The sequence below is a fragment of the Eurypyga helias genome, unplaced genomic scaffold (genome assembly GCF_000690775.1).
Source record: "Eurypyga helias isolate BGI_N326 unplaced genomic scaffold, ASM69077v1 scaffold3226, whole genome shotgun sequence".
Classification (NCBI taxonomy): Eukaryota; Metazoa; Chordata; class Aves; order Eurypygiformes; family Eurypygidae; genus Eurypyga; species Eurypyga helias.
In genome coordinates, this window is record NW_010254562.1 from 21,815 (window position 1) to 49,488 (window position 27,674).

Here is a 27,674-nt window from a genome sequence, read left to right on the forward strand (position 1 = left end):
AAGGCACATCTTGGGAGATTTGCTTTCCTTTATCTCCTAGTTTCCTTTACCCAGAAGTGCAGCCTTGGATTTTTTTATCTTCTTCCATCCCCCCTCTGGGGCAGGACAATCTGCCCTTTCTTCCTCTGCAGGGAGCAGAGTGCAGTTCAGGGACTGCAGCTCACCCTCTCCCTGTAAAAGTATCTTTGTGCTTTCTTCCCAGCAGACACCGATCGCGTAAGCAAGGAAAACTCCTTCACAATTCTGGACAACAAGCATTTTGTTTTACATCGACACTGGCCTGTGACACGAGGGGGTTTGGCTGTAGAGCTCTGGACAATAAAGGTCTGTTTCCAGTCCATGGTCCCGTCTCTGCCGCCTGAATATCACTGATTCCTTACTACTAACTTGAAGATTGCTGACTCTCTGTATGGCCTTAGAAAAAGTTGCTTTGTAGTTTCCCTGTCTGCAAAAGAAATTCTCCATCATTTAGAGCAACTGTTTCTATTGCCTTCTCTGAAAATTATTTGCCACTTATCATTGAGTAAATCACACAACTCTGCATTCGTCCAGGGCATTTAAGCACTGGATTTCTGCTCAGTGAAAGTTAAGACTGTTTGCAAGGATGTGGACAAGTTTAGCTATCAGTTGGGGTAACTCACTTCTCTAGCACCCAATAGCATGGTGAGGATAAGTACATGAAAAACGTATGATCTGATTCCTCAGGAGCTGGGGTTTCATGTGCCCAGAGGGCAGAGCACATGCTCAGTCTGCAATCTCACTGCAGCATTGATGATACTAATAAAGGCCTATACAAAGATTTAAGGTAGAAAGTTCTTATCATCACCAAGCATCAATCCTTCACATCCTTATCAGCACTGCAGTAGGGTTTACAGCTGAAGCAGTAAATGTTTCTGTAGAATAAGTTAAAGGGAAAACCTTTAAGGCTGCTGGACAATGCCATACTGAAACAACCCCACCGGAAACAACGGGGCTACCTGGGCAGACAGCCAGACTGACACAGCAGCGTGCGAAGGCCACGTTCTTGTCTTGTGCTTAGCTCATTTTAAGAGGGATCACATCCCATAACATGCCAGTCAGACACTCAAAGCCCCACCCTGTCAGCATGACAAAAAATTTCCATGGAGCTAGCAACAAGGTCAACACCAAGGGAAAAGTGTCCCATGCCTTCAATGCAGAGATTGACACTTCTTCCTCTGCCCATCCTCAGAAGATGGAGTTGGTCCCAGCACATGAAAACCCTTCCAACTCAGAACTTTCATTCTCTGTCACACAGATCAGCTGCCAACATAGCTCTGGGAAGAGCTGACATGCCCAAGAGGCTGTCCACAGCACATCCCCTTGATTTCAGCAACCATTAGCTGCTACGTTATGCATCTGGAGTCAGGCTGAGACACAGGTTGCTATGCTTTTCATGTTGATTAGCCTCCATTCCTCGTTATGTAGCCACTCTCTCAGTGGGTGCCTTAGCAGCTGGAAGCCTGCCAGGTCTGAAGCTTTCTAGCCCCTTCACAGAATACCCTAGCTGTGTGTGTAACCTGCTAGGAGATGCATTGCTCCTTCACAGAGAAATGTTTCCTGTCCATGGAGAAAAGCCATGTGCTATTTCACCAGAGAGATTCTGCCATTTCTATTCAGGGACAAGGTGTTATTTCTCCATGAAAGTGAGTGCTGTACTTCCACAGAGATGAAGCATCTGTTTTCCCTCTGAAGACGCTGTGACTCTGTAGCCACCTCCTCTCACAGCCCTGGCTGTTCTTCCTTAAACTGTGATACCTCTTACTTTTAGATGCAACTTCCCCATTTTCATCTTTAGTAAGTGAGGGATGGTGACAACGGTTGGCTGATTGAAGCCAAGACACAGCACTCTCACTCAGGTTTAGCATTAGCAATACAAAACCACTAAATTTTTCTTTAAAAAAAGCAAACAACTGTTTTCCCACCTTAAAGTTTGCCACAGGGCCCTCATAGTCCTCCACCACCTGCTCCCCTTCCCATTTTCCATATTTTGAAATCCCCTCAGCATCTCCAGCTCCAGGATCCCCACTCCCTCCCTCACATCTCTGCCTTCAACCCTTCCCCTGCCCACTTCCATCCTAAGCCACTGCCTCAGCCATGAACACAGCCCAAGCCTTTGCCCAAAACTCTGCAAAGAAGAGAGCAGATATCTTGGAGAAGATGAGGTCGCTACACCAGGGGTAACTATCCAAGAAAAAGCTCTCTCCTCACGACACAGGTAGTATCTTGTCCCTCATTCCTAAGGGTCCTCAAATTACATCATGTGGACCTCAGAGTCAGCACGGTCTGCAAACACTGTTTGGTGACTTCATACAGTAATATAACATGGAAAACCTCACTCCAGCAGGCTTCCGCACAAGCTGCCACAGGCACTTCTGAGCTTCAACTGCTCTTCACAGTCAGAAACTGACTGTCCCAGTTGAGCAACGTGTAGTACACACCCTGTATTAGGGTGAAGGGGTATTTACTTGGAAATAGCAGTGTTACTGCAAGCAGTGTTAGACTAATAGCTGAAGTCTTGGCAAAGTTCAGGTCTCTTTTAGACTTGGGGAATCTTGTACAGTCATAAGCCCAGCCACAGGTTTGCCAGCTAAACAGACAAGACTCTGCAAAAGGACAAGCACAGACAAAGAAAATAACCTACCTAAGTTCACATAACTGATCCATGATGAAGACACGAATAGAAGCCAGGTCTGGCTTCCAGGTATTACTCCAGCAACTAGAAAAACACAATTCCAGCTCAAAAGAGGCTATTAAAGAACCTGGATCTATAGCTTCATATACTTGGATGTGTATGCCAGGACCCTGAGCATACTAATGAGTTTTAATGGCTCTGACGAGCCTCACCTGGGGCCTCCACCCACACTCCTGCCCATTTAAGCTTCAGTTTGGGCCCTTAGCCCTAGTCTGAGTCTTAAAGCAAGAACTGTGCTGTATCTGCCTCTAGCTCTGTCACAGCTACGTGGTCATGAGGGTCATGCCTCAATGACCTTCACCCATATGCTGATTCCCCAGCTTAATTTAGCCCTTTCAGTTTCACTGTGGACTTGCCTGGTGACCACTGGGCTGTGTCTGCCACTTTGGTAGCACCCATTTTCAGTTCATCCTTTGAATTCAGCAGAGGTCCCATTAAAAGCCTTAGGAAAACACTCAATGTCTTCATGGGGTTTCAGTTCCAGCCTCAGCAGCATTTCCATGCTAAACTCTGCATTTGCTTTTGCATTCTATTTACTCTGAACCCAGTTAAAGGACTTGCCATTTATAGGTGGGCTGGGGTCTTCCTGGAAAACCCTGTTTCTACTGCCTCAGCATGGAGTAAATCAGCTGGGGGCATGCTGGCTTTTATCCCTGAGACCAAACACAGATGCTCCCTGCACAGAACATCTGAGAGCATCTTGCTCTGAAGGTTAGTTGTTTCTCTGTATAACTCTGCCATTATTTATAAATTTCAGGGTTTGGGGAAGGCAGATGATTTTGCTGCATCACAGATACTCGCCCCTTTCTTGGAAGCTAGGCAATTAAGGTCTATATGAATCTGATGTTGTATTTACTGTAGTAATTCCATATTCACACCTCCAGAGGGGACTGAGAGGACACAGCTGTTGTGTATTCCCAAGTAGGAGTCAGCTGCATGAAGCTGTCAGTGCTGGAGATGGTGCATACAGCTCTTAGTTCACTCAGGCTGTTGTTTTCCAACAGAAACGGAAAAGCTGACAAATCTTTCCTCTTCACAGTAGATTTAAACTCGCTGAAGGCTGTAATTAGAATTAACATTTTTTCCAAAGTCCCCTGTTGATTTAAGGTAGCTCTCCTGGGCAGCAGCCATTATTAGGACTAGTAGCCAACAGGCCTGCCAGCTCTGCAGCAACCACCAGAAGTCAGTGGAGTTTGGAGCGAGAACCTCCAGTGCTCAGGTGCTTGTCTGCCCCCTCAACCACTCCAAAACTACGCAGAGGGAGTCTGTGTGCTGAGGGACAGAGGTTTAGGGATATGTGTATATAAGGCAGTCGGGCCCTCAGAAGGGCTCAGACCATGTGGGTGTCAGACCAAGGATACCGACAGTGTCTCTTGGATGGATGCAGGTAAATAAACTGAAGCATTTTCAAATACGCAGCAGGTCCCAGCTTCATTTGAGTTTCTCCTAGTGCAATTAGCCTCAGGGAAAATTACAGTCTGGCACACTACCATTGACAAGTTGCCAGGCTTGCGGTGTAGCCAACTGTTTAACTGAGTGTGTGGGCATTTGTTGCCTGTGGGAAAGGTAAGGTGAAATGAATCTGTGGTTGAAACAACTACATTTTACCGCATGTCTGCAAAACATCTGCAAATCCATCCTCTTGAGACACATTCATAGCTTGGAACATGCTTGTTCGGTAACACTGAATTGCAGGCTGATAAAGGTCAGTCCTTTATCACTATGTCTAGTGAAGCTGGGGATAATCATGGTAATCACAAGGTGGTGAACCCATAACTGGCCCCTCTTTCTCCTAGTCATACCCACATAAAACTGCTATGTTCCCCTCTACCTCTAGAGCCAAAGGTACCATAAAAATCAGCAGGTCAGGTTGCTTAAAGGGCAAATAGTTTTGCTTCCCAGTAAACCTTGCACATACAACCTGCTCCCCAGGCTCTTCTGGCTCCTCTTAAAAGCAACTATTCTGCACAGAGCTAACTGCCTCTTTTCAAATGAAGGAACAAACCTCGTGAGGACAAAACCAGTATTTTCCTTGCCAGTGAGACAGCAATAATGACGTGCCAAGCCTTGAACGCATGAAAAATTTTTTTATCATGATGCTCAAGAGTTTTCTCTTCTTGATCTTTAACTCCCTGCCAGTCCTAGAAGGTGAATGTCACAAAGGCCCAGATCCTCAGTGAAGGTGAGCTGCTGTAACACAGTTCAGTCTGCTAGACATTACCAGAATTTAGGGGCTGTGAAAACTGCAGAGGGAATATTCACATTACCTGATCTTCCCCACAAACGTAATATATGTCTCAGTGATGTGAGGGAAATATCTCAAGGGTCCTAATGATGACTTAAGGTGAGTAACGAGTCTCACTATATGTGCTGCAACTGGGTCTGGACATCTTGTTTCTTCCAAGACTGAGATACCTTAGGAAGAAAGGGGTAGCACAAACAGACAAAAATTGATGTAGGAGAAGAAAAACCTTGGGAAAGGAAAAGAAGAAATGACTCACAATTAGATTGTGGGAACTGCAGGATCCATGAATTCCTGACCCCATTTTGATTACTTTGCTGTTAACTTCATGAAAGCAGTTGAGTGAAGAGTACATGTTATCATAGGAAAGAGTAACATCCTTGCTTATACAACGCTAAAAACTGTCCTTTGTCATAGTTACCACAGCTGACCCACACGAGCACTCTTTACAAGTGCTGACTGTATTTTTAGCTGATCTTTCCTGTGACTCAGTAGAGAGAAATGAGGAAAGGCAATCCTATGGGAATTCCCAGCTCTCTACACCCCACCATAGATCACCACAGCTGCAAGGATCCAAGAGAAAAGAAGAAAAGGAGGCATTTCCTCTGCTCAGATGTATCCTGCCAACAGGGGACATGTCTGTAATTTAATAAACATCTTTATAACAACAATTGGGTAAAAAGGCCGCAGAGCAGACACGGGTCATGGCTGTAACCAATCAGACTTTCTTAGTGTACCAAGAGAGGCATATTATCCACCTATTCCTAGATTTTGGTCTTTCCTTGGCGAATCCCTGTGGGCTCTTATGATTTAGCTCATCATTCCATGAAGTTCTATTTTCCTGGAGCAGTTGAAATCAGAAGAAGTTAAGTGCTTCCTGCACATAGCACTCCTCCATAACGTACCACTGGTTCACCATAAAAAGAGTGTATCTGAGATAAGAGGGCAAAAAAATGAGTACACCCTTGACAAAGGTTCTGGCTAGATACTTCTCACTTCAGGCTCAAGAGGCATTGTCTGTAGCTAATTAGGCTGAGATTCATGTATGTGTAGCAGGAGCTGTCTAGGGTATGAAGTTGGCCTTCAAGGGTTAATCCCTGGCCATGTTGTTTCTACTAAGTATATGAAAAAGAAACACTAATACTCTCAGGAGGAGAATAAAAGCTTTCACAGTGCAAGGTTAATCTGCTGCCCCAAGGCACTGCTTGTGCAGCTCACACCAAAGCCCTTCAGAATCTGTCTCCCTGGTTCAGCGCTGTATCGCTGCTGACTGCTTGCTTTCAGCACGCAGGACTGGGTGCGTTTGCGCAGCAGCTGTTTATTCTGCACGGCGAGGCAGACATTCTTCAGCAGAAGGATGACAGAAAGTCAAGAGCCAGGCTCTGTCCACAGGAATTAGTGAACATTCAAAGTCATCTTCATTCAAGACCTCATTCAGCATAGTATTAAGTAAGTTTGTTAACAACTCTTTGTTTGCTACTCCAGTCACTGGGGAAGATAATTAGGAGACATAAAGTCATACTCCATTGTAGCTCACCGTGGAGGTAATTTGATTTAATAGGGAACACGGCTTCTAAATTAAGATTTATGGTCACCATTGAAATCAGATAGTAAAGCTTTTGGCAGAGAAAGGCATATATACCCCCAATGTCCTTGTTCAAAGATAGAAAACTGTTGGAAAATGACCATGGTCTGTATTTTCAAGGACATTTGGGCTAGTATTGGTGGCCAAGGCAAAAAATGGGTCTCAAATAACCATTCCAGAAATATCAGCATGTTCAAGGCAGATAACTGAGGGCCTAAATGGACTAATTAGAGCTCCTTAACTGGCCAAGATACAAGTTCAAGCCATTGGCTTTCAGTAATTCTAGCAGAGTTAAAACATCTCACCATTCATACTAGCTGAAACTGCCCCGTATTGATGCCAGCCCATGTGGGAAGTGTCACTTTCAGCTGTGTCATTAGCTCGGCCATGGTAAGAAAGTAGAAGGTAAAGATGTGGCCATTCAACAGAGAGAAGCCAACTTAACATCTTCATATCTCATGCCTGTGGAGCAAATCTTCAAGTGGAAGGAAACAATACCAACCCTAGCAGGTCTTTTCTCCATTTCTGCACTGATACATGAGACAGACACTGGACTTACCTCTCCAGTGTGAGTGCAGACCTGAGATATATCTATCCAGTCATTCAGAATAGGATTGAAGTCTTAATTAATCTCTACTTCTAGTTTAAACTGATAATATTGTGTTGAGAGAGAAAGTATATTTCCCCAGGTACAGTCTGCTTCTAGTTTAGACTGATAACACTGTGCTGAGAGGAAGAGTATATTCCCCCAGGCATAGTGCCCATCCAAGCCAACTACTTGGTTCCCGAACTAGAGAGGGTTTCCAGAACTGAAGAAAAAAAAAGACGTTCAGGCACCAGCCTGAACCCTCCATATCAACGGTCAATTTTAAGCATTGGTGATGTGCCCTTTAGCTTGGTATGTTGGCTCATGTCAAGATCTGTGTCTAGATGTGTGCTGAAAGACTCAGATTCTCAAATAGGATAAATTTACCTTTCTTTCAACAGAACCCATGGATTTATATATTGCTGAGGGTTTTCCCAAAGTGATTTAAAGACAGCAGTATCTGTTCTCTGCTGCTAAGCTAGATGCAATGGTCTGCTGAATGAGCTTTGCTGGGAAAAACTGTCCCTGCCCATGGTAGGGGAGTTAGAACTAGATAATCTTTAAGGTCCCTTCCAACCCAAACCATTCTATGATTCTATGGTTCCATGAATTCTCCCTATTCTGCCTCTCTTCAAACTGCCCAGAAAAGAACTGCCCAAGAAAATCCTGTCTGCAGCATCCTAGCTCATTTTTAATAGCACTGACCTTTTTTGGAGACTGATTAAGTCCTCTGCACTTCTTGTTCCCACCCCATTCCCACTAATACGATCATTTCTCATTGCAGGTAAGTCATCTCACTTTGCAGTTTCTTCAGAGCCCTCTCTAACCTCAGACACAGCAAACATTTTGCAGAAGAACCCATCTAGTAAGATGAAGTCTGAACCAAACTCTCTGAAACCTTGCAGCAACCAGTCTGTAACAAAGCAAGGAGCTCACCTGTTTCAGTTTCGTTCCCACCATGGAGGCACTGCTGTCAAGCACAAATACAACGTTCTTTGGCAATGGAGGAAGATCTGTGGGGGCGAAGTAGTGCACGAAATACCCATTAAGAATCTGTGGAAGAGCAAGGAAGTCAGGATTGAAGGCAGATCATGATGCAATGTTCCACACACATCATTATGGGATGTTTGGTTGGGTACACCTGATCCTGCTTTCAGTGTCTGTGTCTACACTGGAGGATACAAGTGCTCCTTGCTATCCCTCTTAATCCCAGTCCCCTGCTTATCCAGACTGGGGGAGCCTACTGGAGCTCTCCACATCTCCTCCCATGGTGGACATGGGGGTTTCCTTGCAAATGCAGTAAGGATATAACATATGTACCCGGGGATCAGAACCGCAACGTGCATTTGGGGAACTGGCCTTGGATTCAGTTATATACAACCAGTATATTGAGAAACTTAAAAGCAGATAGAAAGAAGAAACTTAATGAAGTAAGTACCTGTGGCTTTAAAGTCCATCTTGTGGCTGCCAATTGACTGGTTTTATTTTGGGTACTTTTTCCAAGATGGAGAGGTAGCCTTCACTTGAAAAACATTTTTAAGGACATTTGGAGAAGACAATTGAACCATCTCAAGCATAGTTAATAAAACAGAAAAGATGAGTCGTGTACGGTACCTGAACATCCCCAACACTCAGCTCCCTGTTGACATCATATCGAATTATGAAGTCTCCCAAAATGCCATTTCGGGCAATCCTGGTTTGCTCAACAACACTGGGATTGAATGTAACTTTAGCTAAGGTTTTGGTATGTCCAACTACAGTAGAAGGAGGAGGAGAAACATCACCTATCGAGATAAAACCCAGATATTACAAGGTTTCCCCATTGTCTTACAGATGTCTAAGCACAGCACACAGTATTACCATGGAGTCAGGTCAACTAGCAGAGTTACATAATGAGATTAAAGATTCAGCTCACCGCTGGTAAAATAAGAACGTAGTAACCCCTCTCCTAATTCTAAACTGAAACCAACATTGCAATCCGATCAGGGATATAAATGTGTAGGCAAAATTCCTGTGCTTGCTTCTGTTTAAAGGTCACTCAACTCAAAAGCCAGACATTCTCTGTATGACTTAATTGCGCTCTGTAAATAATGAACACACAATTCAGACATGCATGAGGTACTCATTCCAGCCAACTCTAGACATCTAGAATGCAGACCCTGTACCTGAGATACTGCCAGTCAATGCAAGTATGATTCATTGGACCTGCTTAAACATTTCCTTTAGGATCAGATTAATCATACTGCAGATTTCTCCCTATTGATTATAAACAGGTCTTGCAGTGACTTGTTCAGATGTACTGCAGGCATGTGAGGTGGGACTGATCTGACTGACTGCTTGATCTGACACGCACCTTATGTGTAACGTCTACATCTGAACAAGTCATTTTAGCTGCCTTTATGCTCTGCAAAGAGTCATCAAGATAGTCGCTGAAATTTCAGTCCTACTGACTGAGACAAAATCCAACACTTGCCAGTAGAGTAATGCAAACTGCATCCCTGAGAGGTAACTCACCCTGATCTCCGAGACCCCTTCCTGAGGCAATGAAGAGAGATGTGCCTTTTAGAGGCCATCTAAGCGGAAGACAATAATTTAAGTCTAAGACATCCTGAAGGAGCCTCTGCTTGTTTTGTCAGCTGTGTTCATTTTCTGAAGTTGAGGGATATGGAGATTGCTTGTTGTGTCTCTGTATAACTGAAATCCCACCTTACTCTCTTCTGGTGTGCCAACTGTCTATTCCCTCTGAACCCTTACATGAGACTGACCAAAGGCCACATTTGGCCTTGAACTTCCCCAGATTTTATGGGCTTTCTCCCTAATCCTAACTAGCTATTGAAAACAAAATAGGTTCTAAACTGGTGTTCTTCTTGGGTGCTTCAACTCTCACAGTGATTATTCCAACACTCCTCTGAGGCACAGAAGTTCTATTATATTTGCTCATGTGCTGATTAAAATTGGTGGGAATGAGCTGCTTAATTATACTCTGTGTGTGGGTCTCAAATCTTTGCCAAAGATGGCCCAAGAAGTCTGTGGTGTGGCAGGGAAAAGAAAAGATGTGTGAGATTCTGTTCCTGTTTAGGTATTTACAGTGCAAATACCTACGTCTGAGCTTATTTTCTAGGCTCTCATTATGCTTAATGAAGATCTGGTAAAGAGTGTCAGGGGAGATTAGGGTATTATACATCTGGCTAGACATAGACATCTGCTTTAAGATAACTTTAATTATGTGCTATACCCCATTAACAACACTGATCACAACGACAAGGTGCAGGCATCTCCTATCCAGGGGTTCCTATAACACTATGCAACGAGGAGTAGCACTTCTCCACCTTTGTAAAGTGCTTTGAACAGTTTTAAAGAAATGCAACATGACATCTGTATGCAACATTGAACACGATCCACCTCACATCCAGATCACAGAGTGATTTACAAAATCGAATACCTATAATTATGTCCATTTAACTAGTAGGAAAATGGAGGCATGGAGTGGTTACCTAACTTACCTGCCTTCCCACAGGTCCAAGTCCATAGAAATGCCAGGACTAGGGCTCTTGTGGGTTTATAAAATGATTAGCCAAAGCTGTGGTGTTTATCCTGAAGTGCAATGTATTATCTAGACTCCTCTAGGCAAAGGAATGAAAGTAAGTCATAAATCAATAGCACCCTAGGATGTTAGTTCCACATTGATTTGGCTTTACTTTTATAGCTGTCCCATGAGTGCATTTGAGTGGACAAGGCACAGGATTGTGCTATGGAGGCAGGGAAGGGTTTTCTCATAGGCTCAACTTCTACACAAATAAATTATTGTTGGAGGACCTGGAATGTGAAACAAACTCATCAGCAAAAGCCTTGACCAAGGAGGCTGAATGACAGATATTACTCAATTTCAGTAAAGTCAAGAATTGACTCTGCATCACAGCTTCTCTGACTATGCCAATTCCAATCCATCCATCCTGACAGAAACAGAGAGAGAGGTCCCAGCCAGTACAGTGAAATCATTAAGGACACTAGTGTTCAATCTTAAAGGGGGCTTATGAAAGTATTACCCAGAGCTTTGCCATTTTTTCTAAAATCTGTGTACAGTTCAGACTTCTCCTGGCAAAGAAAAGTCATACATCAAGTTATACAAGTTTTTACCTCCATCTTGATTTTTTACTGTGACAGCTGCCTTTTGATCTGATGAAACAACAAATGTAAAGAATATTTAATACACAATGCATCAGATTTTTTTGTACTGGTCTTCCTGGATTTTCCATCTGTCTTCTATCATTTCCAAAATCCCATTTAACTGTCAATGTGTGGGAAATGCCCAGAATCCATATAAATGGCTTAACAGTTCATTTATATTTTCTGATCTATTTGAGGGTTTCACATTACTTCTCCTCAACTGCTGAAAAGCAAGCACTGTTGTCGGTTAGGCTGCTTGGCCATATCACATCAGGGTTAGTGAAAATCAGTCTCACACTGGGAACAGAAGCTCTCTCCTTACACCTACTGCATGTACACGTCTGTGGCTGTGGCCTTTGGACTTTGCTGCTGCTTCTCTGCCATAAGTACATTGATGGATGAGCATAGCATGCTGTGCACCACAACAGCATGAGTTCCAGTCCTAGTTTCTATGGACGCTGACCATCTGAAATTAGCTGAGTTAGATAGACGCTCCATACCTCAGTTTACCAACCTGTTAAATGGGCATAATCACACATATCCAGTTTTATAAAGCACTGTGGAATCTAGATGGGATCACATTGTCCTCTTCTATTACTCCTCAAAACACTCATTGGAGGTGAGAAATGTCATCCCCTGTAACACAAACAGTGCTTTAGGAAGCCCTGGAGAAGAGGTTTCCAAGGCTGCCTCACATAGCCGTTGTCAGTGACAAGAATAGCTGGGGAAGCTCTCCCATATTCATAGCCACTCATGTCACATTGCCAGGACGGAGATTAAAACCCAAAAAATGGTCTGATAAAAATATCCAAAATAACCATGTTTTCCCCCAGAATAACAGGAATCAGGTCTGGAAGGCAGGTTGTCTAATTCATCCCTTGATCCCAGATTGAATCGTTTCTGTCTTGGTTTTATGACATGGTCTGGAAAAACTCCAGACCTCCAGTAATGGAGACTCAGTACCTGACCTTGCCAGTCCTTTCCAGCTTCACTTTTTCACTGTTAGACATTTTCAACGTCTAATTTACATTTTTCTTTCTGAATTATAAACCCATGACTTCTTACTCTTTCTATTATTGGCACAGAAAGCACAGTATTCTCCTCCTTGCAGCAGCATTTATATATCTGAATACAGTCACTATGTCTCCCCCCCAGGTTTCTTTTTCAGGCAGCACTTGATGTCTGGATCACAATTACTCTCCTCTGTTTATTGGCCAGTTCTTTTCAGACAAGTGACTGAGAGAGGAAAATCTATGAGATATTACAGAGTATGGATGCATGGATGAACTCCAAGGACTTGAGCTGGTCTGTGCTCACACTGAGGTAGTTAATAGAGCTTTTAGACAAACTTTCCACCAAATTCAGCTAAAAAAGTATATAGAGCAGGAAAAAGCATTTTTTGTATGAAACCATAGTTCTCACATGATGAGCAGCTAAACCTGTATTATTTTGAAGACTCTCAGAATCAGGATTAGAGCTCAAATGCAAAGTTCATCCTCTGCTAACACGTGGAAATTCCTAGACAACTGTGGTAAGAAATAAACGTCTCTGAGACCTATGACTTCAAAGAGAAATAGTCATTCTCAACCAGCCTAGTGTCTCCCTGCCCAAGTCCGTGGCCAGTTCTCACACCGCTGTGCTGGAGGAAAAGGAGAAGGACAGTCATCCCTGAGGATGCTGGGTAGGACATCAGAAAATGGCTCTATTCTGAGGTTACCAGAGAAGGCCAGGATCGTTTGCCTCAGTGTCTCCTATTTTGGGATTCACATGTGACAGAAGACAACACCTGCACATGCCAAAATTCACATACCTAGTATCTTCCTTTGGGAAAAATACAGCTCCCAGATGGAGCTGCGTGCTCAGGAATCACTAACGAAGGAAATATCCTGGAAAGACCTGTCATCACACTGCCTCTGCTCCATATTCCAAGAGGATGTATGCAGGACTTTCTGAGAGCCTCTGTTTATAGCAAAGCACAGCTTTACTTTTCATAAATCACTGAAATTTTCTGGAACCAAGTCTAGTATCTGTATCTTGGGCCCCTACAGACAAAAACAGGCAGAAGTGCACTCTTTACTGCTTTTGCTCCTACTGCTGTGAGTTCTGTGCTGTTTTATAAACAGCAAAAAGAAGTGTCCTTCACTCTTTCTCATCAAGGGACATCTTCTGTTTAAGTTTTGACTCTTCTGTTCATTAAAGTGCATGGATACTAGCAGTTTGGCTGGAGTCAAAAGTGCAAATCCTGAGTGACCACTAAACAAAGAAATTTTTTCCACTATGCTTCCTGCATGGTACCTTGGCTCTACAGATAGTATGTAGAAAGCACCACAAATGTAAGAAGACTGGTTCATGACTCCTGTGCAAAGATCCCTTCCCTCTTTGAGACAGGTGTATCCCGTCTGTTGCCATCAGTCCTGGTGTCATGTAAACCGACACATGATGAAAACCCCCAAATTCTGCCAGTGACACCAGGCTTGGAGCCACTCAGACTTCTTGTTGCAACTTCATCACTGTCTACTTGCAGAATCAACAATGGACAGTACTCTGAGGACCATACCAGGGTAGGAAGCTTCCTCTTCACATCCTGAACCCGAGTCCCAGAGAGGCAGCAGACTGCCCTAAGAAGTGGGTCCAGTCTGCATATTGTGCCTTCTGTTCCCTTCAGAAGGCATTCTCCTGTGACAATAACACATCTTTTCCCTTCTTTATGGAAGCAGTTTTGATGCAGAGCCTAGGCTGACTTAACCTTGGCAACAACCACAAGCTAGATGAACCATCGTCCTTGTTATATTGTTCGGTTCTACTGGCAGAGCCTCATACCCGTGATGCAAGAGCACCTTGGAAGGTAGGATAGTCATGGAGGAGATGTGCCTGCTGCACCAGGCAGGAACTTGTTGCCATTGCCCCTATCCCTTAAGTCACTGTGTTCAGCCAAGTGAAGGTGGGGAATCCTCCGTACTATGTGACCTGTCTGCCTGTTGGACCTGTCTCAGGGAAGATAGGGTGTGATTCCAGTAGTCTCTTTCACACTTCCTGATACTCCTCAACCTATACAAGCTGTTTTAAATCTGAAGCACAGAACCAAGAATTATAAGTGCTCACAGATTGCCATTTGGAGAGCAGGTTAAGAGAATTCTCCCTGCGTGTCATTTATATATAGGAATTTCCATACTGCACTAGACCAACAATGTGTCTGCTCTGCTTAGTCTGTCTCTAACCTTGATCAATGACAGATGTTTTGCAGGAAACCATATACCACAATGCACTTTGATACTCCCTGCTAGGTGAAAAAGGCTTCCTGTCTTTCCTGATGAGCAGCAGAGCACATTTGTCACACAGTGCGTGGATATACAGCAGAGAAACCAATTAGTTGCATAAGGCTTGATCTGAAGTTGGCCCAAGTCACTGACAGCCTTGATTTCAGCGTGATTTGGATGAAATCAGTAAAATCACACTGAGCAGTCAGTTTAACTCCATGTTCACATGCTTCGGAGTCTTTACCTGGCAGACATGAACAGCTCCACTGATTTTGCTGGCATTGTGTCACTTAAAGTAACTGAGGATCAAGTCCCACAAGACTCCACATCCTGCTTCCAGCTCTGATTCGCCCTCTTTTTTTGGTGAGATTTTTGTCAACACATAGCAATCACAGTATCCTGTGCTCCTCACTGTTAGTTTACACTGGAAAAATTACCTTACACTGTTTGAACAGTGAGCAAGGACAGTTAGGGGTAAGAGTAGACACGTGGACCGTACTTTGTGCTTTGGCAAAACCTGGATTTTCCTCTTGGAATTTCCCATGTTCTAAAATGCAGGATTTCCTATCTGCCTTGGCATGGATGGATGGAAAAAACAATTCATTTAAAATAAACAGTTCCCAGGAGATGTGGAGCCAGGGAAGAGCCTGCTCAAATGCTGCGCACAAGGCCTGAAGGCCCAGTTCAAAGCTCATAAGGACAATAACAAAAAATAATCCTGTTGAGTTGAATGGGATATTATATTCATTAAACTTCAAAGCAACCTGGTCTAGTGGAAGGTGTCCCTGCACATGGCAGGAGGGTTGGGACTAGATGATCTTTAAGGTCCCTTCCAACCCAGACCGTTCTGTGATTCTATGATTCTAAGTTCTCACATGCTTATGCACAGATACCATGTAGACAGTCATCTATAGAAAACAGAATAAAAGCCATCAGCCTTTATGATAAGACCGAATTCCTACCACTGAACTGCACAGAGTTCATAATCCTGAAATCCCTTTCACATTGTACCCATTATAACAGCGTTCATGAACCTGGAGACTGCCCTGCCAGCGAATGAGATATCTAAATGGGAATTGCTGATGGCCTGCAATGCTTAGAGACTTGCTTGTCCCTCAAATGCAGCCACCTCTGGCATGGAATGTACCTGTCATACAGTGATTGCAGCAAGAATTAAGAAGGGAAAGTAAAAAAATGTCTCTTTCTAAATACCAGCATAGTTGGAATTTTCCAGAATAATTTATGCCTAACGAGCCACTAACATTCATTTTTCTTGTGGTCTTCATGAGATGTGTCCTCTAGTTTCTAATGCGGTCTTGATTTTAGACAATGTTGCTTTAATACAATGCTGAGGTTTTATTTAATGCCTCATTTGGAGCAGAGGGAAAGTGAATGAAACACTAGTCTACACGGTTTATCCAAAATTGCTTTGGAGAACTCCCAACACTGCCAGTCCAGTTCTTGAGCAGCGATGAAGGCCCCATGAGTAACACAACCATGGGTCATTAAATCTCTCCTTACCTTCAACTTTCCCGTTGCCTTTATGCTTGCTATTTCGAAGGGGTGGCACTTCCAGTGAAACTATGCCTGAGTTCTATGAAGGCCGCATGAGTAACACAACCATGAGTCATTAAATCTCTCCTTACCGTTGCCTTTATGCTTGCTATTTCGAAGGGGTGGCACTTCCAGTGAAACTATGCCTGAGTTCTCCAGGATGTTCACCTCCACTCGTAACCTCCCCACCAGCTGCTGGGGCCGGATGCTGACTGTATACTCATATTTTCCCAGTCGCCTTTGCAAAAGCTCTTCATAATGCAGTAGGAACTTGGCCTGCATCTTGCGAGGAATGAATACAGAAGCTTTGAATGTCTCATAGCCATTCTCCCTGGAAGGAAAATCCAAAGACACCTTCACACCCCATACACATCACACACCACTTCCTCCAGTGAATGAGGAATCTGGATTTTATTGGTCCGATGAAAGTATTTCCTATCACTGGATATGTGAAACAAGCAAGAAAGAAAACATCATACTGCTTCACAAAGCACTGGACACGTAGGAGGTCTCCACAGGAGGAAAGGTCTTAAAAGACAAGATGACTTCTTACGGAGAGGAATATGACAGACATGCGGAGCATGGAGCAGGGCCAGGGGAAAGGCTGTTGCTTGGTTTCTTACACAGAGAAATTGCAAGACCCGTATTTAATTCTTGACTTTGCCACTGCTGACTCATTGCAATATCTTAAGCAAAGTACAAATAAATTCCTCTTCCCCAGTATTAGCTGTTCATAGCTACATACATGATGAGGAAAATAGGACCCTTAAGAAAACTTTACCACTGGGCACTTTCTAAAATGATTCTTTTCTTCTGATTGACCACAGTGTGTCATCAGTCACCCACTGACAGCCAGCTTTCTCCTGGCTAGTCTGAAGGGAGATGAATTCCCACCTTGAGACTTTACTGGCTTCGGCTGTCCTTCTCTTAAACACAGATAAGTGAAGATACTCTACCTCCCATACAGTGCACTGTAGCGTCCGGCTACCAGGCACTGATGTGATGCCAGGCACATTATTTTGGGAAAATCAAAAAGCCGCATAACGAGAAGGAAAACTTTTAATGCCATGTAGGTGTAACTTCAGAACTCAGTGATGTGAAGTTTTGGTGATGACCAAAATTTGGTGAGTACTGAAAATTATTTGAGACTTATTTCTCTAACCCACATAAAAAGATTTATTTTTTTTTTAAAAGTATTAGCCTTCCAGACAGTTGGAATGACATCTCTGGGTCATACCAGTGACCTAATAATGACAGGTAGTAATCACCTACAGAGGAGGATGCAACAGGGCAGGACTAGAGAAATAAAGTGCTGCAAGAAAAACAGAACTCTTTCAGGTCCTGCCAGTCTGTGTCTGGATCCTGCGGCAGCATCCTTTGCTAAAAGTTCCGGATGGATTTTTCCTAACAAAAATTTGTCTAGTCACTTTCTGAACCCACATTAAGTTTAGCATAGACAATTTCTAGTGGCAAGAAACACAATTTATGTGAAAAATGCCTTATTGTGGCCATTTTGAACCTGATAATGTCATTTGATTTTCCCTAGGTTTTCTATATAAGGCAGAAAATAAAAATTCCTTATTCTCCTTTCACATATCACTTATGAGTTCAGATATCTGACAGACGTCTCCATCTCCACAGTTCATCATTTCTCTGGTCTGCAAATCATAGTCCATTCAGCTGTTCTTGATCATGTGTTCGTGTTGGAATAGAGCTTCTGTCCCAGCTAACTGGGACATTCAATTTAGTAATTTCTTCCTGTAAAGCCATGGATGGGTATGCCAAAGCAGCCAAAATAAAGATGGGAAGAGAGTATGTTACTTCCCAGAACACAGACAAATGCACTCCACTTACCTTCCATCTGTAGGGCTCGGAGGTTTCTTGTGCCTTCCTTTGTCATCACTGCTCTGTTTCTTTTCTTTCCCTGTGACCTCTCCGTAGTAAGTCTTGTTTCCAATGCTCCTGGAGAGACCAGACATGTCAGCATGACCACTCTGCACCCATATACAGTGAAGCCCACTTAGAAGTTCCTTGGCTGGTTGTACCAGCATAGTACGTTTACCTTCAGGAGTTTACCTCTCTAAAATGCCAGTTCAGTAGGTAATGCTCAAAGCACAAGGATGCAAACCAGAAAGAAAAGCAATTGCCAAGAATCCCAGTGAGCACTTTTTTTGCCTGGTCTCAGATCCACCATTGGTGTCAATACATGTGGCAATGTTCAGGGTAACAGCCCTCAGTTAGTTGTCTCCCTAACCAAAATGCTTCTCCCTGGGAATGAATTACAGGCCCATGGATTGCATAAGAAAACAGCCCTTAACATATATTTTGACTGGTCAAAGGTGAAAGACTCTATTTCCTCCTATTCAGCCCAAATGGAAGTCTTTCTAAAAGAGCTGGTCCCCTCTCTGCTGTGGTCAGGTCTGTAGCTGTGGCTCCAATATCTACCCACAGAGGGGAGCTAAGCATGACCAAATCTTTTAAATTTTAACTTTTAACTTAACCTTTTAACTTTTTAAATTAAGAGCTTGCTTTATGCCTTAGTGAATCATTTCAGCATGAGCTTGGTTGCACTCTACTTGCTCTGTTATCCACACAGGCTGACAAGCACCTCCAGCAGGAAATCAACCTATCTGATATTTGGAGTTGACTCTCCTCCTCCATTGACAGTATGGAGAACCTGAAACAATGAGGAGCTGCTTAGGCATCACAGTCAGTTGGGTGAGATAACTATCATGTGCCAGTGCTGTTGAAACTTTAAATAGAAAGGTTTCTGAGAGCTAGGAGAGATTTTATGGTCCAAATCACAGAGAAAGGAGGAGAAGAAAGTTGTTAAAAAAACACTCAAAGGGGAAATAGAAGAATGTTCTTCCTCAGGTACACTGAGGACTTGAATCTTAGTATCATGTCATCCAAGCACTTGCTCTGTGCTTTGGAGCCATGATCAGTCTCGGATGGATTATATCATGTGTGTGGTTTTATTTTTCCCAAAGAAATGCAAAAAGCCCTTGATACATTCCTACTGCAGATTAATCAGTTTTCAAATTCTCAGAGAGCTATATGTGGGACAGGAGAACCATTGTCCACCCAGCTGTCAGCATTACTTACTTACATGGTAAAGTTGGAGATGAAGGCTGCAGCTGGGATCTGCATCTCAAACACACCTTCTCGTGCCTCGGATCCACTGTTCACCATTGTGCACGACACCGTGGTGAAAGCATACCGAGAAATGATTGTGGATTTCACAGTGAACTCGGACATCCGAGGCCTGGTTTCCTGTAGGTATCAAAAGGCTACCTATTAACATTGACAGCTAGGTAACTCACCCCTGCAGTTTTTCAGTGGCTTTAATACTTAATATGCTCAAGATAATTCCCACCCTACCCGTATTAGACACCCCTATGCAAGAGTCAACGGCAGACAAAGTGGGCTTGCCCTCAAAATTTCAGGTGAGCTGCAAAAGGTAAACCAGGAACATGGCACTGCCTTTGTTCAGGCACAAGAGCAAAGGCCACAGTCACTCTCCAATCCTTGGGAAGGTTCCAGGAAGAAGGAGAGCTCTGAGTATGCCAGCCCTTATGTTGTGGAACACACTCACAAAATCCACCAGTATCCTAAACTGCACCCTTCAACTCTGACCCTGTGAGAGGATCAGGATTAGTCCCATATGTCCTGGGAAAAGAAGCCCAAAATACGTCCCCACAGCATCCAGAACTCATGTCAGAAAAACTGCCCTGTGGACCGTGGACAAGAGCAGATTTAAAACCTCTTGAAAGACTGAGAACACTGTGTATGAAGAAGCATCTACAAATTCACACAATATGAGATCCATAAGTTATGTGAAAAGAAAAACTGTTGTCAGTGGAGTACGTTCAGTCCTCCTCGGCTGAGAAACCATCGGAGGTCTCAGCCAATGGACAGAAGAGACTTAATAAGAAACACTGACACTGTGACGTCTCAGGCAAAATATTTTAAGCTTTTTAGCCCACGCTGGATTCCTTCCAGCAGAGAAGCAGCAGAGACTGCAATGAATGACACATGATGTAGCAATGGAAGCTAACAGCCAATTTCTGCTTCTTGGGAATGTGTTTTTGTGCACCAGTCCTGGGTTGGAGCATTTCTCCAGTCTAACATGACTTTTTTACAGCAATGTCTCCATGGAGCTCAAGAGTTTTCTTCCTGGAAGACTTCAGTGTATTTAACCATAAACAGTCCATGTAAAAATACCCATCTGTTATGTTGCCTTAAACAGTCAAAGACCAAACCCTCGAAAGTAGAAGGAAGCTAGAGAGTAAACTACATTGCACATACAGAGCAGCTTCACTAAGCCAAACAAACTGAGACTCTTCCTACTGAGGTTGATAAAAAGTCACAGCCACATAAGACGTGTGAAGACAAGACCATGCTCTTCAGCTGCACTTCCAGGCTCTTTTTCCGAACAAAAATAATTTTGACAGATGGCTTAACGAAGGGGGAAAGTGGTAGTGTAAGTATGAAACAGGAATATTTTGCCAGTGCCTGATGGCATCAGAAGCAGTTGTAAGTGAGCATCCAACTAGCTAAGCTGCTGGCCTAGTGCATTCCAGGCAAACAGAAGAATGAGGATCCACAAACACAAAACCATCGATAGATTTGGAAATAAAGCCCCACCTGCCTACACTTTCAAGGTTTGGAAAGACTCTGAGAAACATGTCTCAAATTAACCTAGTCATGATCGATATCTTTAACTGCTGGAGAGTGTGTGATGTGCTCTGTGTCCAGGATCATCCTGCTGAGCAGAGGCTCAGCTCACATCGAGCACAATGGCAAGAAGCTAGCACTTCTAGGGTGTGATTCTCACTGATTTCAGACAACTCAGTGCAATGGATCTAGACTACAGCACATCTAGTATCACACCTAATGTGCCCCCACCCACTCCCCCCTTAGGCCCCTGGTGGTTTTTACTCAATCACTGTTGATTAGAACTAGATCCGGTTGTTCTTAGGACCTTCCCTGATACATAGGCATGACTTTGAAGTCTCTCGATCCTGAAGGTATACAGGATGGGGAGTTTTGATCAGAAGTAGTGTTGTAGGAACAACAGATATAATGAGCTGATGTTTCATTCAGTCTTCCATACCTCTAATTGCCTGTGGCATAGCAAGTGATATAGAGGGTTTAATAACAGAAGTCAAAGAAAGAATCTGAAACTACAGCAAACACTCCGATTCCAGGTGTACTGCATCCGCTTCCCTGTTCTGCCTTTCCTCATAAGCTGTGGGTTCAAACATGGTGGATGGACAGCTCAACAGCAAAAGAGGATCAAGCCCTCAGCCTTCTACCTGAGATACAAGGTAGTTCTGCAGTGCCAGATCTGACACTGGGTCTAACACTGTGAATGTGGTGATGGATTTGTCTGAAGTCCGAAAGTCTTTAGAGTATGACAGAGGACATGCACTTGCCCTTGTTATGACAAGAACGTAAGAATGCTTGTATTGGGTGAGAACAAAAGCAATTCTAACTCTATAGCCTATCACTGTCAGAGATCAATAATGCACGCTTATAGAAGAGTATAAAATTAGCCCAAACTGCACCGATATCACCCCAAAATATTCTCTCAGTAATTTGTGGCTGAAGGAACTTCTGAACCAAGTGTGGTATTTCTGTGCTTCATAAACCACAGCGGATTTTTATTCTAAGACTTTACATAGCTGCTTTTTTAATCCATGAAAACTTTTAGCATCCTCAACATCTTGTAGCAGGGAGCTCCACAGCTTAATGATATTTTATAGGAAGAACCACATCGCTTAGGGTTTTTTCTGAATCTACTACTTGCTGGCTTCAACTGATCTCTGTGATATCTCTCTATCCCACTGAGCAAGGTCCAGCTCTGACACCCTCACAGCCTAAGGAACGACATAACCAAATGAATAAAAGACATTCAACACCTCTCCCTCTTCCTGGTGGATAGGAGCTGCTGTTGGAGAAAGCAAAGTCTGAATAAGGGCATCACATACAACTGAGGATGAAAGAACTGATTCATCTTCCCATCCCTGGAAGGGATCTGCCATTCCTTGTATATAGAAAATACGGTGGGGGCAGAGGCAGTTTCCAAACAGGTTGCTAGGTCGGGCTTGGCGGGCAGCCCAAGTTCCAGTCTGTGATTCTTGTGCGTTCCCTGGAGCTCTTGCACAATCCGTCAGAGCCTGATGCTCTGACTTACAGCTGCGCAAATGCCTGTTTGTTTTCTCCACTTTTTATTAAGGCCTTCAGAAGATGAGAGGCAGCACAAAGGAAAAAAACAAAACAAACCATTTGTTTAATATTATTATTACTGCGATTTATTATCCCTATTAAAAATAACGCTAGGGAATGCCAAGGCGGCAGATTAGCACACTGCTATGAGGCAGGTTGGCTGGATGCTTTATGAAGGTGTCCTGGTGATTATGAGGAACTGGGAGCTAAAATATTCTTGCCAAACAAATGATTTTATGCTTGTTCACATCAAATGTTTGGAAAGACAGAAGAGAGCTGAAGATCAATGAAAAACACTCCATGTTTTTACCTTTATCAGTTGTTTTCATCAAAACAAATTAACCATATCTCAGATTAGAAGTAATAAACTGGTAATAAGACTGAGAGTTGCTCTCCTCCAGGCTGCTGATTCAAATCTGTCAAAGATCAAAGGGACCAGAAGCACTTAACATGTGATGGCCGCTCCGTGTGTGAAATTCGCTCCTCCTGCTCTCAACTGGGAAGCCCAAACACCTCAGAAAAGCCAAAAAAATAACTGCCCGTGAACAGCAATTTCGCTGGCTGCCTCTTGAGCCAAAGTTTTGATCAAAGTGGTGCAACTCTCAGTGCAGAAATGTAGCCAGATCTCACAGATATGCTGTACATCTCATAGCTGCAGGTAAACTTCTTAAAGAAGGTAGGATATTGGCTTCCTTGTTTTCTTCCTTTCTTCCGTAAATTGCAGTGTCAGAGAACAACAGAGATCTTCCATTTTCAAAGCAAATTCTCCCTTTCTCTTCAAATTCAATGAGATTCCATTGCATGGTAGAGGTTTCTAACACTGCATATTCACTCTCCAAATCTGGGGTTGACAAGATGTATTGGGAAGTATTAGAAGAACCTGTTCCTGTTGCATTAATCAAAATGAAGATTTTTTTTTTTTTTACCTAGAATCTCACCCTACCATCACCTACTGATACAGGTCATTCCTGGGCACAGGGATGCACACATATATATACATAGAGCAAGTGTAATTCACATGAGGTAAAATAAAGACACAATGTGATACGTACCAGCCTCTGCAAAAATTTGGCCTGCCTTGGAACACGACGTGCAACCTGCAAAGAGTTAAGGGAGTTAATGGAGCCTCGTCAGCTTACAGAAGACATGTCACTTGTTCAAATCCAGACGCGGGTTTGTGTGACTGATCACCCATGGCCAGGTTCAAATGTCCCTCTGGTTAAAATTAAAACCTAAATCTCTTCTATATTAACAGACCCACTGATCAAAGCTCAGCAGTGGAATGCAGCTCTTGCAGGCAAGGTGGCACTCTGTGTTTTGCAAATGCTACTTGTCAAGAGACCCTCTATTTTAAGCCCTACTTCTGGACACTGTGTCTTGGCCTTGAATACATTTGAATAAGTGTATTCCCTTATAGTTTCCTATGGAGTCACACAAAGGCTCTGTGTCACCATTTTTGCCCCGTTGCATGGTTTACAGCACATGATGAGAAGGGCTGCTAAATGATCATCAAATGCCACACAGGGCCCATCTACATCCTCAGGTAAGTAAAAGCCAAAGCCCATTCCCCAATCCAGATGTGGTCTCCATCCATGCAAGAGCATTCAGCACGCACCATGGGTTGCAGACACTGGGCAGGGAAAAGGCTGAGCGCACAAGCCCAGTCACCCAAGACTGTCGTCGGCACAGCGTAGCTGCTTCCAGCTTGAGCAGCGACCAGGTTATAACCTAGCACCCATGGCTTAGCAGGCATAACCCCATTCTGCTGCACGTGTGACCAGCTCCACGGGAGGACTTGTGTAAATTAATGTTACGGCATCAGCTTTAATGATATTACCTCAACAGCAGATCTGTTGCCTAAAACCTCTCCACAGGTGCTGTGGATTTATTGCACAGCAATAGAAAAGCACTAGTTATGTGAAAAAAGGGAATAAAGGCATTTAAACTCAGCCACAGATTTTATTATTAAACAAAGTGCTTCACCTGTGACAACACAATCGTACTCATTGCATCGCCCTTCACAACAACTCCTCTGACTTCTTCCCTGCACATGGTGTAAGCCTCAGCTTAGCAACATCTCCAAATCAAATCCCTCCCCAAAACAGAGAGTAGAAGTCTCTTGTCAATGAGGAAAGCCAAGTGACTTCTTAAGATGTCAGTGAAACTCCAGGGAGCAGAGGAATGCAGAGATATTTCTTTACCTGATTTGCCCTTTCTGTTGATTTACACTGAAACAACAGCAGTCCTTGCGAAAGAGATGACTTTATGTCTGTTTATATCTTGCATTGAAAATCTCAGGAAAGCCCAATGGAGAAATTAAACTGTCCTCCACTAGAATTTTTATGATTTCCTACTGCATTATTTTAGCTGAGGTCTTGTAAAATTAGAATCAAGAAAACACAGCTCCCTTGGGAAATTCTCAATAGGGAGAGCAGAGAAGAGGAGAGGAGGGGAGGGGAGGGGATTTTTCTGCAGTTTAAATTTTGGAATAAACTTTCTGCCTGGGTCTGGTATCTCAGGCAAGTAAAACACCCCAGGAGCCTGCTGTGAGAGGCTGCAAGTCTCCATCACTGTAGGTTCTTCAGAACAAGCCAGAAAAATGTATGTGAAGTTGGTCCTGCCTGCAGCAGAGGCAGGGATGAGAGATCAGTGTTCCTCAGTATTTTTTTTACTAAAGGATTACCTTTTGGAAAAAATCCACCTGTGACGCTGTAGGGAATGGTCACAATGGTTTTTAATGAATAATTGGTGAAACTGGAAATTTGGTTACTATTTTTACCTTCCCCCACCACACACCCATTTTGATTTTTTATCTGCATAAGAAGGTTTTGTAGGACTTGGCTCCTTCTAACGTCTTTAGGATAACCAGTAGACATCAGGGAGTAGCTAAGGATCACCAGATAACAGTATTCTGTTTGCTAGGACTTCATGACTAGTGCCAAAGCACTGCTGCAGGGTTCATGATACTGCTCCGTCCATCGAACTGTTCTGAACCAGCCAGCTTCACTAGCATCATCTAATGGAACAGTTTCTAAGTTACCATCAACCTTTAGTTTTAAAGCCTACCAAAACATTCATTAAAGCCCAAAAATTGCTAGTAGTGACCCCACAGCTTTGCCATCTGCTAATCTTAGCATGGTATACAGAGTATAAACTGAGCAATAGCAACCCAACTACCTGTCCAGAAGAACTACCTCTAGTGCAACGGCAATAACCAGAGAACTTGTCAACTCTCTTAGCAGAGTGGTCAGTCCTTGGATGAGCCAACAAGTAATCCACGCTCATTGCAAACACAGTGATCCTGCAAAGACCTGTGTCTGTGCTTGCCTTTGTGTAGGAGGATCCTTCCAGTTACACACAGCCTTGGCTCTCCAGAATTACAGATTTGCTTATAGGGGCTGTAGCATGTTGATCTAGGGGAGAACTTGCCTCTTCTTAACCTGGCTCATGTGTGAGGATGGACAGATGCCCTCTTCTAGATCTGGCTGTCCCAGGGGACTAGATCACCACCCCTATTTAAACATGACTGGTTTTTAATTGGAAGTTACTACTGCCACTGATCTGCCAGCAACACAGCTCCTGCGAAAACACCTTCATTTGCCTCAAGCAATGTCAGCCAGGTTATTTCAATACTGTGAGCCAGTTGCTTGAGCTTCACAACTGATTTTCCCCCCTAAAAGCAGTGAGTGTTCCCATATACCACTGAGCTGGCAGGACAGTAATGCAGATATTCTCTCCCACTTGCACAGGTGAGTCTGCAAGACAATGTTGGTTTGTGGCTGAATTCCCCAACAAGGAATATGTGTTCACAGTAATCAGGATTGACGACAAAGTTGCTGAGGTTCTTATAGGGGAGAGAGATGGGGAGTTCTGGAGAGAGATCCTTCCCATTCTAGATGGGATGAGCAGCTGAGTGACCAGTTCTGAGATGGGTACAGACACCTATGAAGAGTCTATTCTTCCTGCTTACTGTGTGGCAGAAGATGCATCACATAAGAGGCATTCACTGACATTTTAGACATGCTAGGGTATCCCACCTGGCCGTCAGCAAGGCACAGGTCTTCCACACATCCTGCGCTTCATATCTGCCAGTCCCACACGGATGGCTTGGATATTACAGAGCCTCTCAGAGCTGATCATATTTAGATAAGTGACCCACAGTCACATGGCAGCTGGTACAGACCTAAAGGATGCGAGCACAGATCTGAAGCTCATCCTCTGAAATCACAGCCTCCCAAATCACCACCCAAACTCTCGTTAACTTGCAAGAAGAGTTCATTGCCCTTTCAGCTCCCTTTCCCCAGAAAGAGACACACAACACCACAACATAACATCCCTCACTTTCAGAATATGTTTTTCTTCTCTCCTGGTCAAGAGGCATTTTAAAAGCTGAAACTCATGTGGTTCATTTTGTCCAGCATGAGTTAAAAATCAAGTATGGTAAGACGGAGATCATAGGCAGAAAAACTTTCCGCCGAGCCTGCAATACTCTGAATTACTCAGACTGGCGCACAGCCAGGACACTGTGTTAACTCTCTTGTCCCTGCAAAATGCCTCGTTAGTGCAGCTATGGGATGTCAGCTTTGAACCCATTCCCTGGCAGTAGCACCCATCACGGGAGGGTGCTCCCGGCTTAGCACCTCCAACTCATCAGCAGCAGCCTCCCACGGAGCTGAGCCACAGCCGTGGCCACGCTACAGAGACGGGTGCAATAAACGCAGTTTTAGCAGATTGCCCTGTGTGTTAATGCTGACAGTGAAGAGGGACGAGCCAGCCCCAGCCACCAGATCCTCCCGAACGACGACTGCCTTAAAACCTACTTGCTCCATGATGCTGTAGTCTGCCATCAGCTCCTCTTCCAGGTACCTGGCCATCAGCTCCGAGTCCGGCTGCCCTGCTGAGGTGGAGAAGCCAGGAGAAGCCCCACCAGAGCCACAGCCAAAGGATCATGGCGGAGTGGGGGCGCTGGCTGGGGCTCCCTGCCCCGAAGGCGAGAGGAAAGCCGGGCTGCCCGCGGCCGCTGCCTGCGCTGCCTGACGGCTGCGAGGAGGCTGACAGCAGGCGAGACGACCCACCCTCTTCTCCTCCTTCCCAGCTCGGGACCGGCCCCTTTTCCACTCGGGGCGGCTTCCAGTGCTGCCAGGGGCTGCGGGGACTCCGTCCTGCAGCTGCTGCCCTCCCATGGGGGTCCCGTGGGACAAGCCACTGCCATGCCCCTCTCGACCATGCCCTCCGCCCCCGTCTCACCGCGCACAGCGGAGAGGGGTGGCGCTGGGGGTCCCTGAGGTGCCGGCCGCTCCGGCACCAGCAGCACCCCAGCCCCTCGGCGGGGGGATCAC

At 44.2% G+C, this 27,674-nt stretch overlaps 1 protein-coding gene across 1 annotated transcript in view; it reads right to left on the minus strand.

The window, feature by feature from the left end:
* The window catches only part of LOC104510693 (inter-alpha-trypsin inhibitor heavy chain H5-like), a 46,485-nt gene extending 19,200 nt beyond the window's left edge, over positions 1-27,285 (minus strand). Inside the window, 9 exon segments of the mRNA XM_010153026.1 lie at positions 8,063-8,179; positions 8,741-8,910; positions 16,072-16,137; positions 16,251-16,435; positions 17,959-18,066; positions 19,214-19,377; positions 23,388-23,432; positions 27,156-27,248; positions 27,250-27,285. Coding sequence (XP_010151328.1) covers positions 8,063-8,179; positions 8,741-8,910; positions 16,072-16,137; positions 16,251-16,435; positions 17,959-18,066; positions 19,214-19,377; positions 23,388-23,432; positions 27,156-27,248; positions 27,250-27,285 — 984 coding nt within the window.
* Positions 27,286-27,674: the final 389 nt, after the last annotated feature.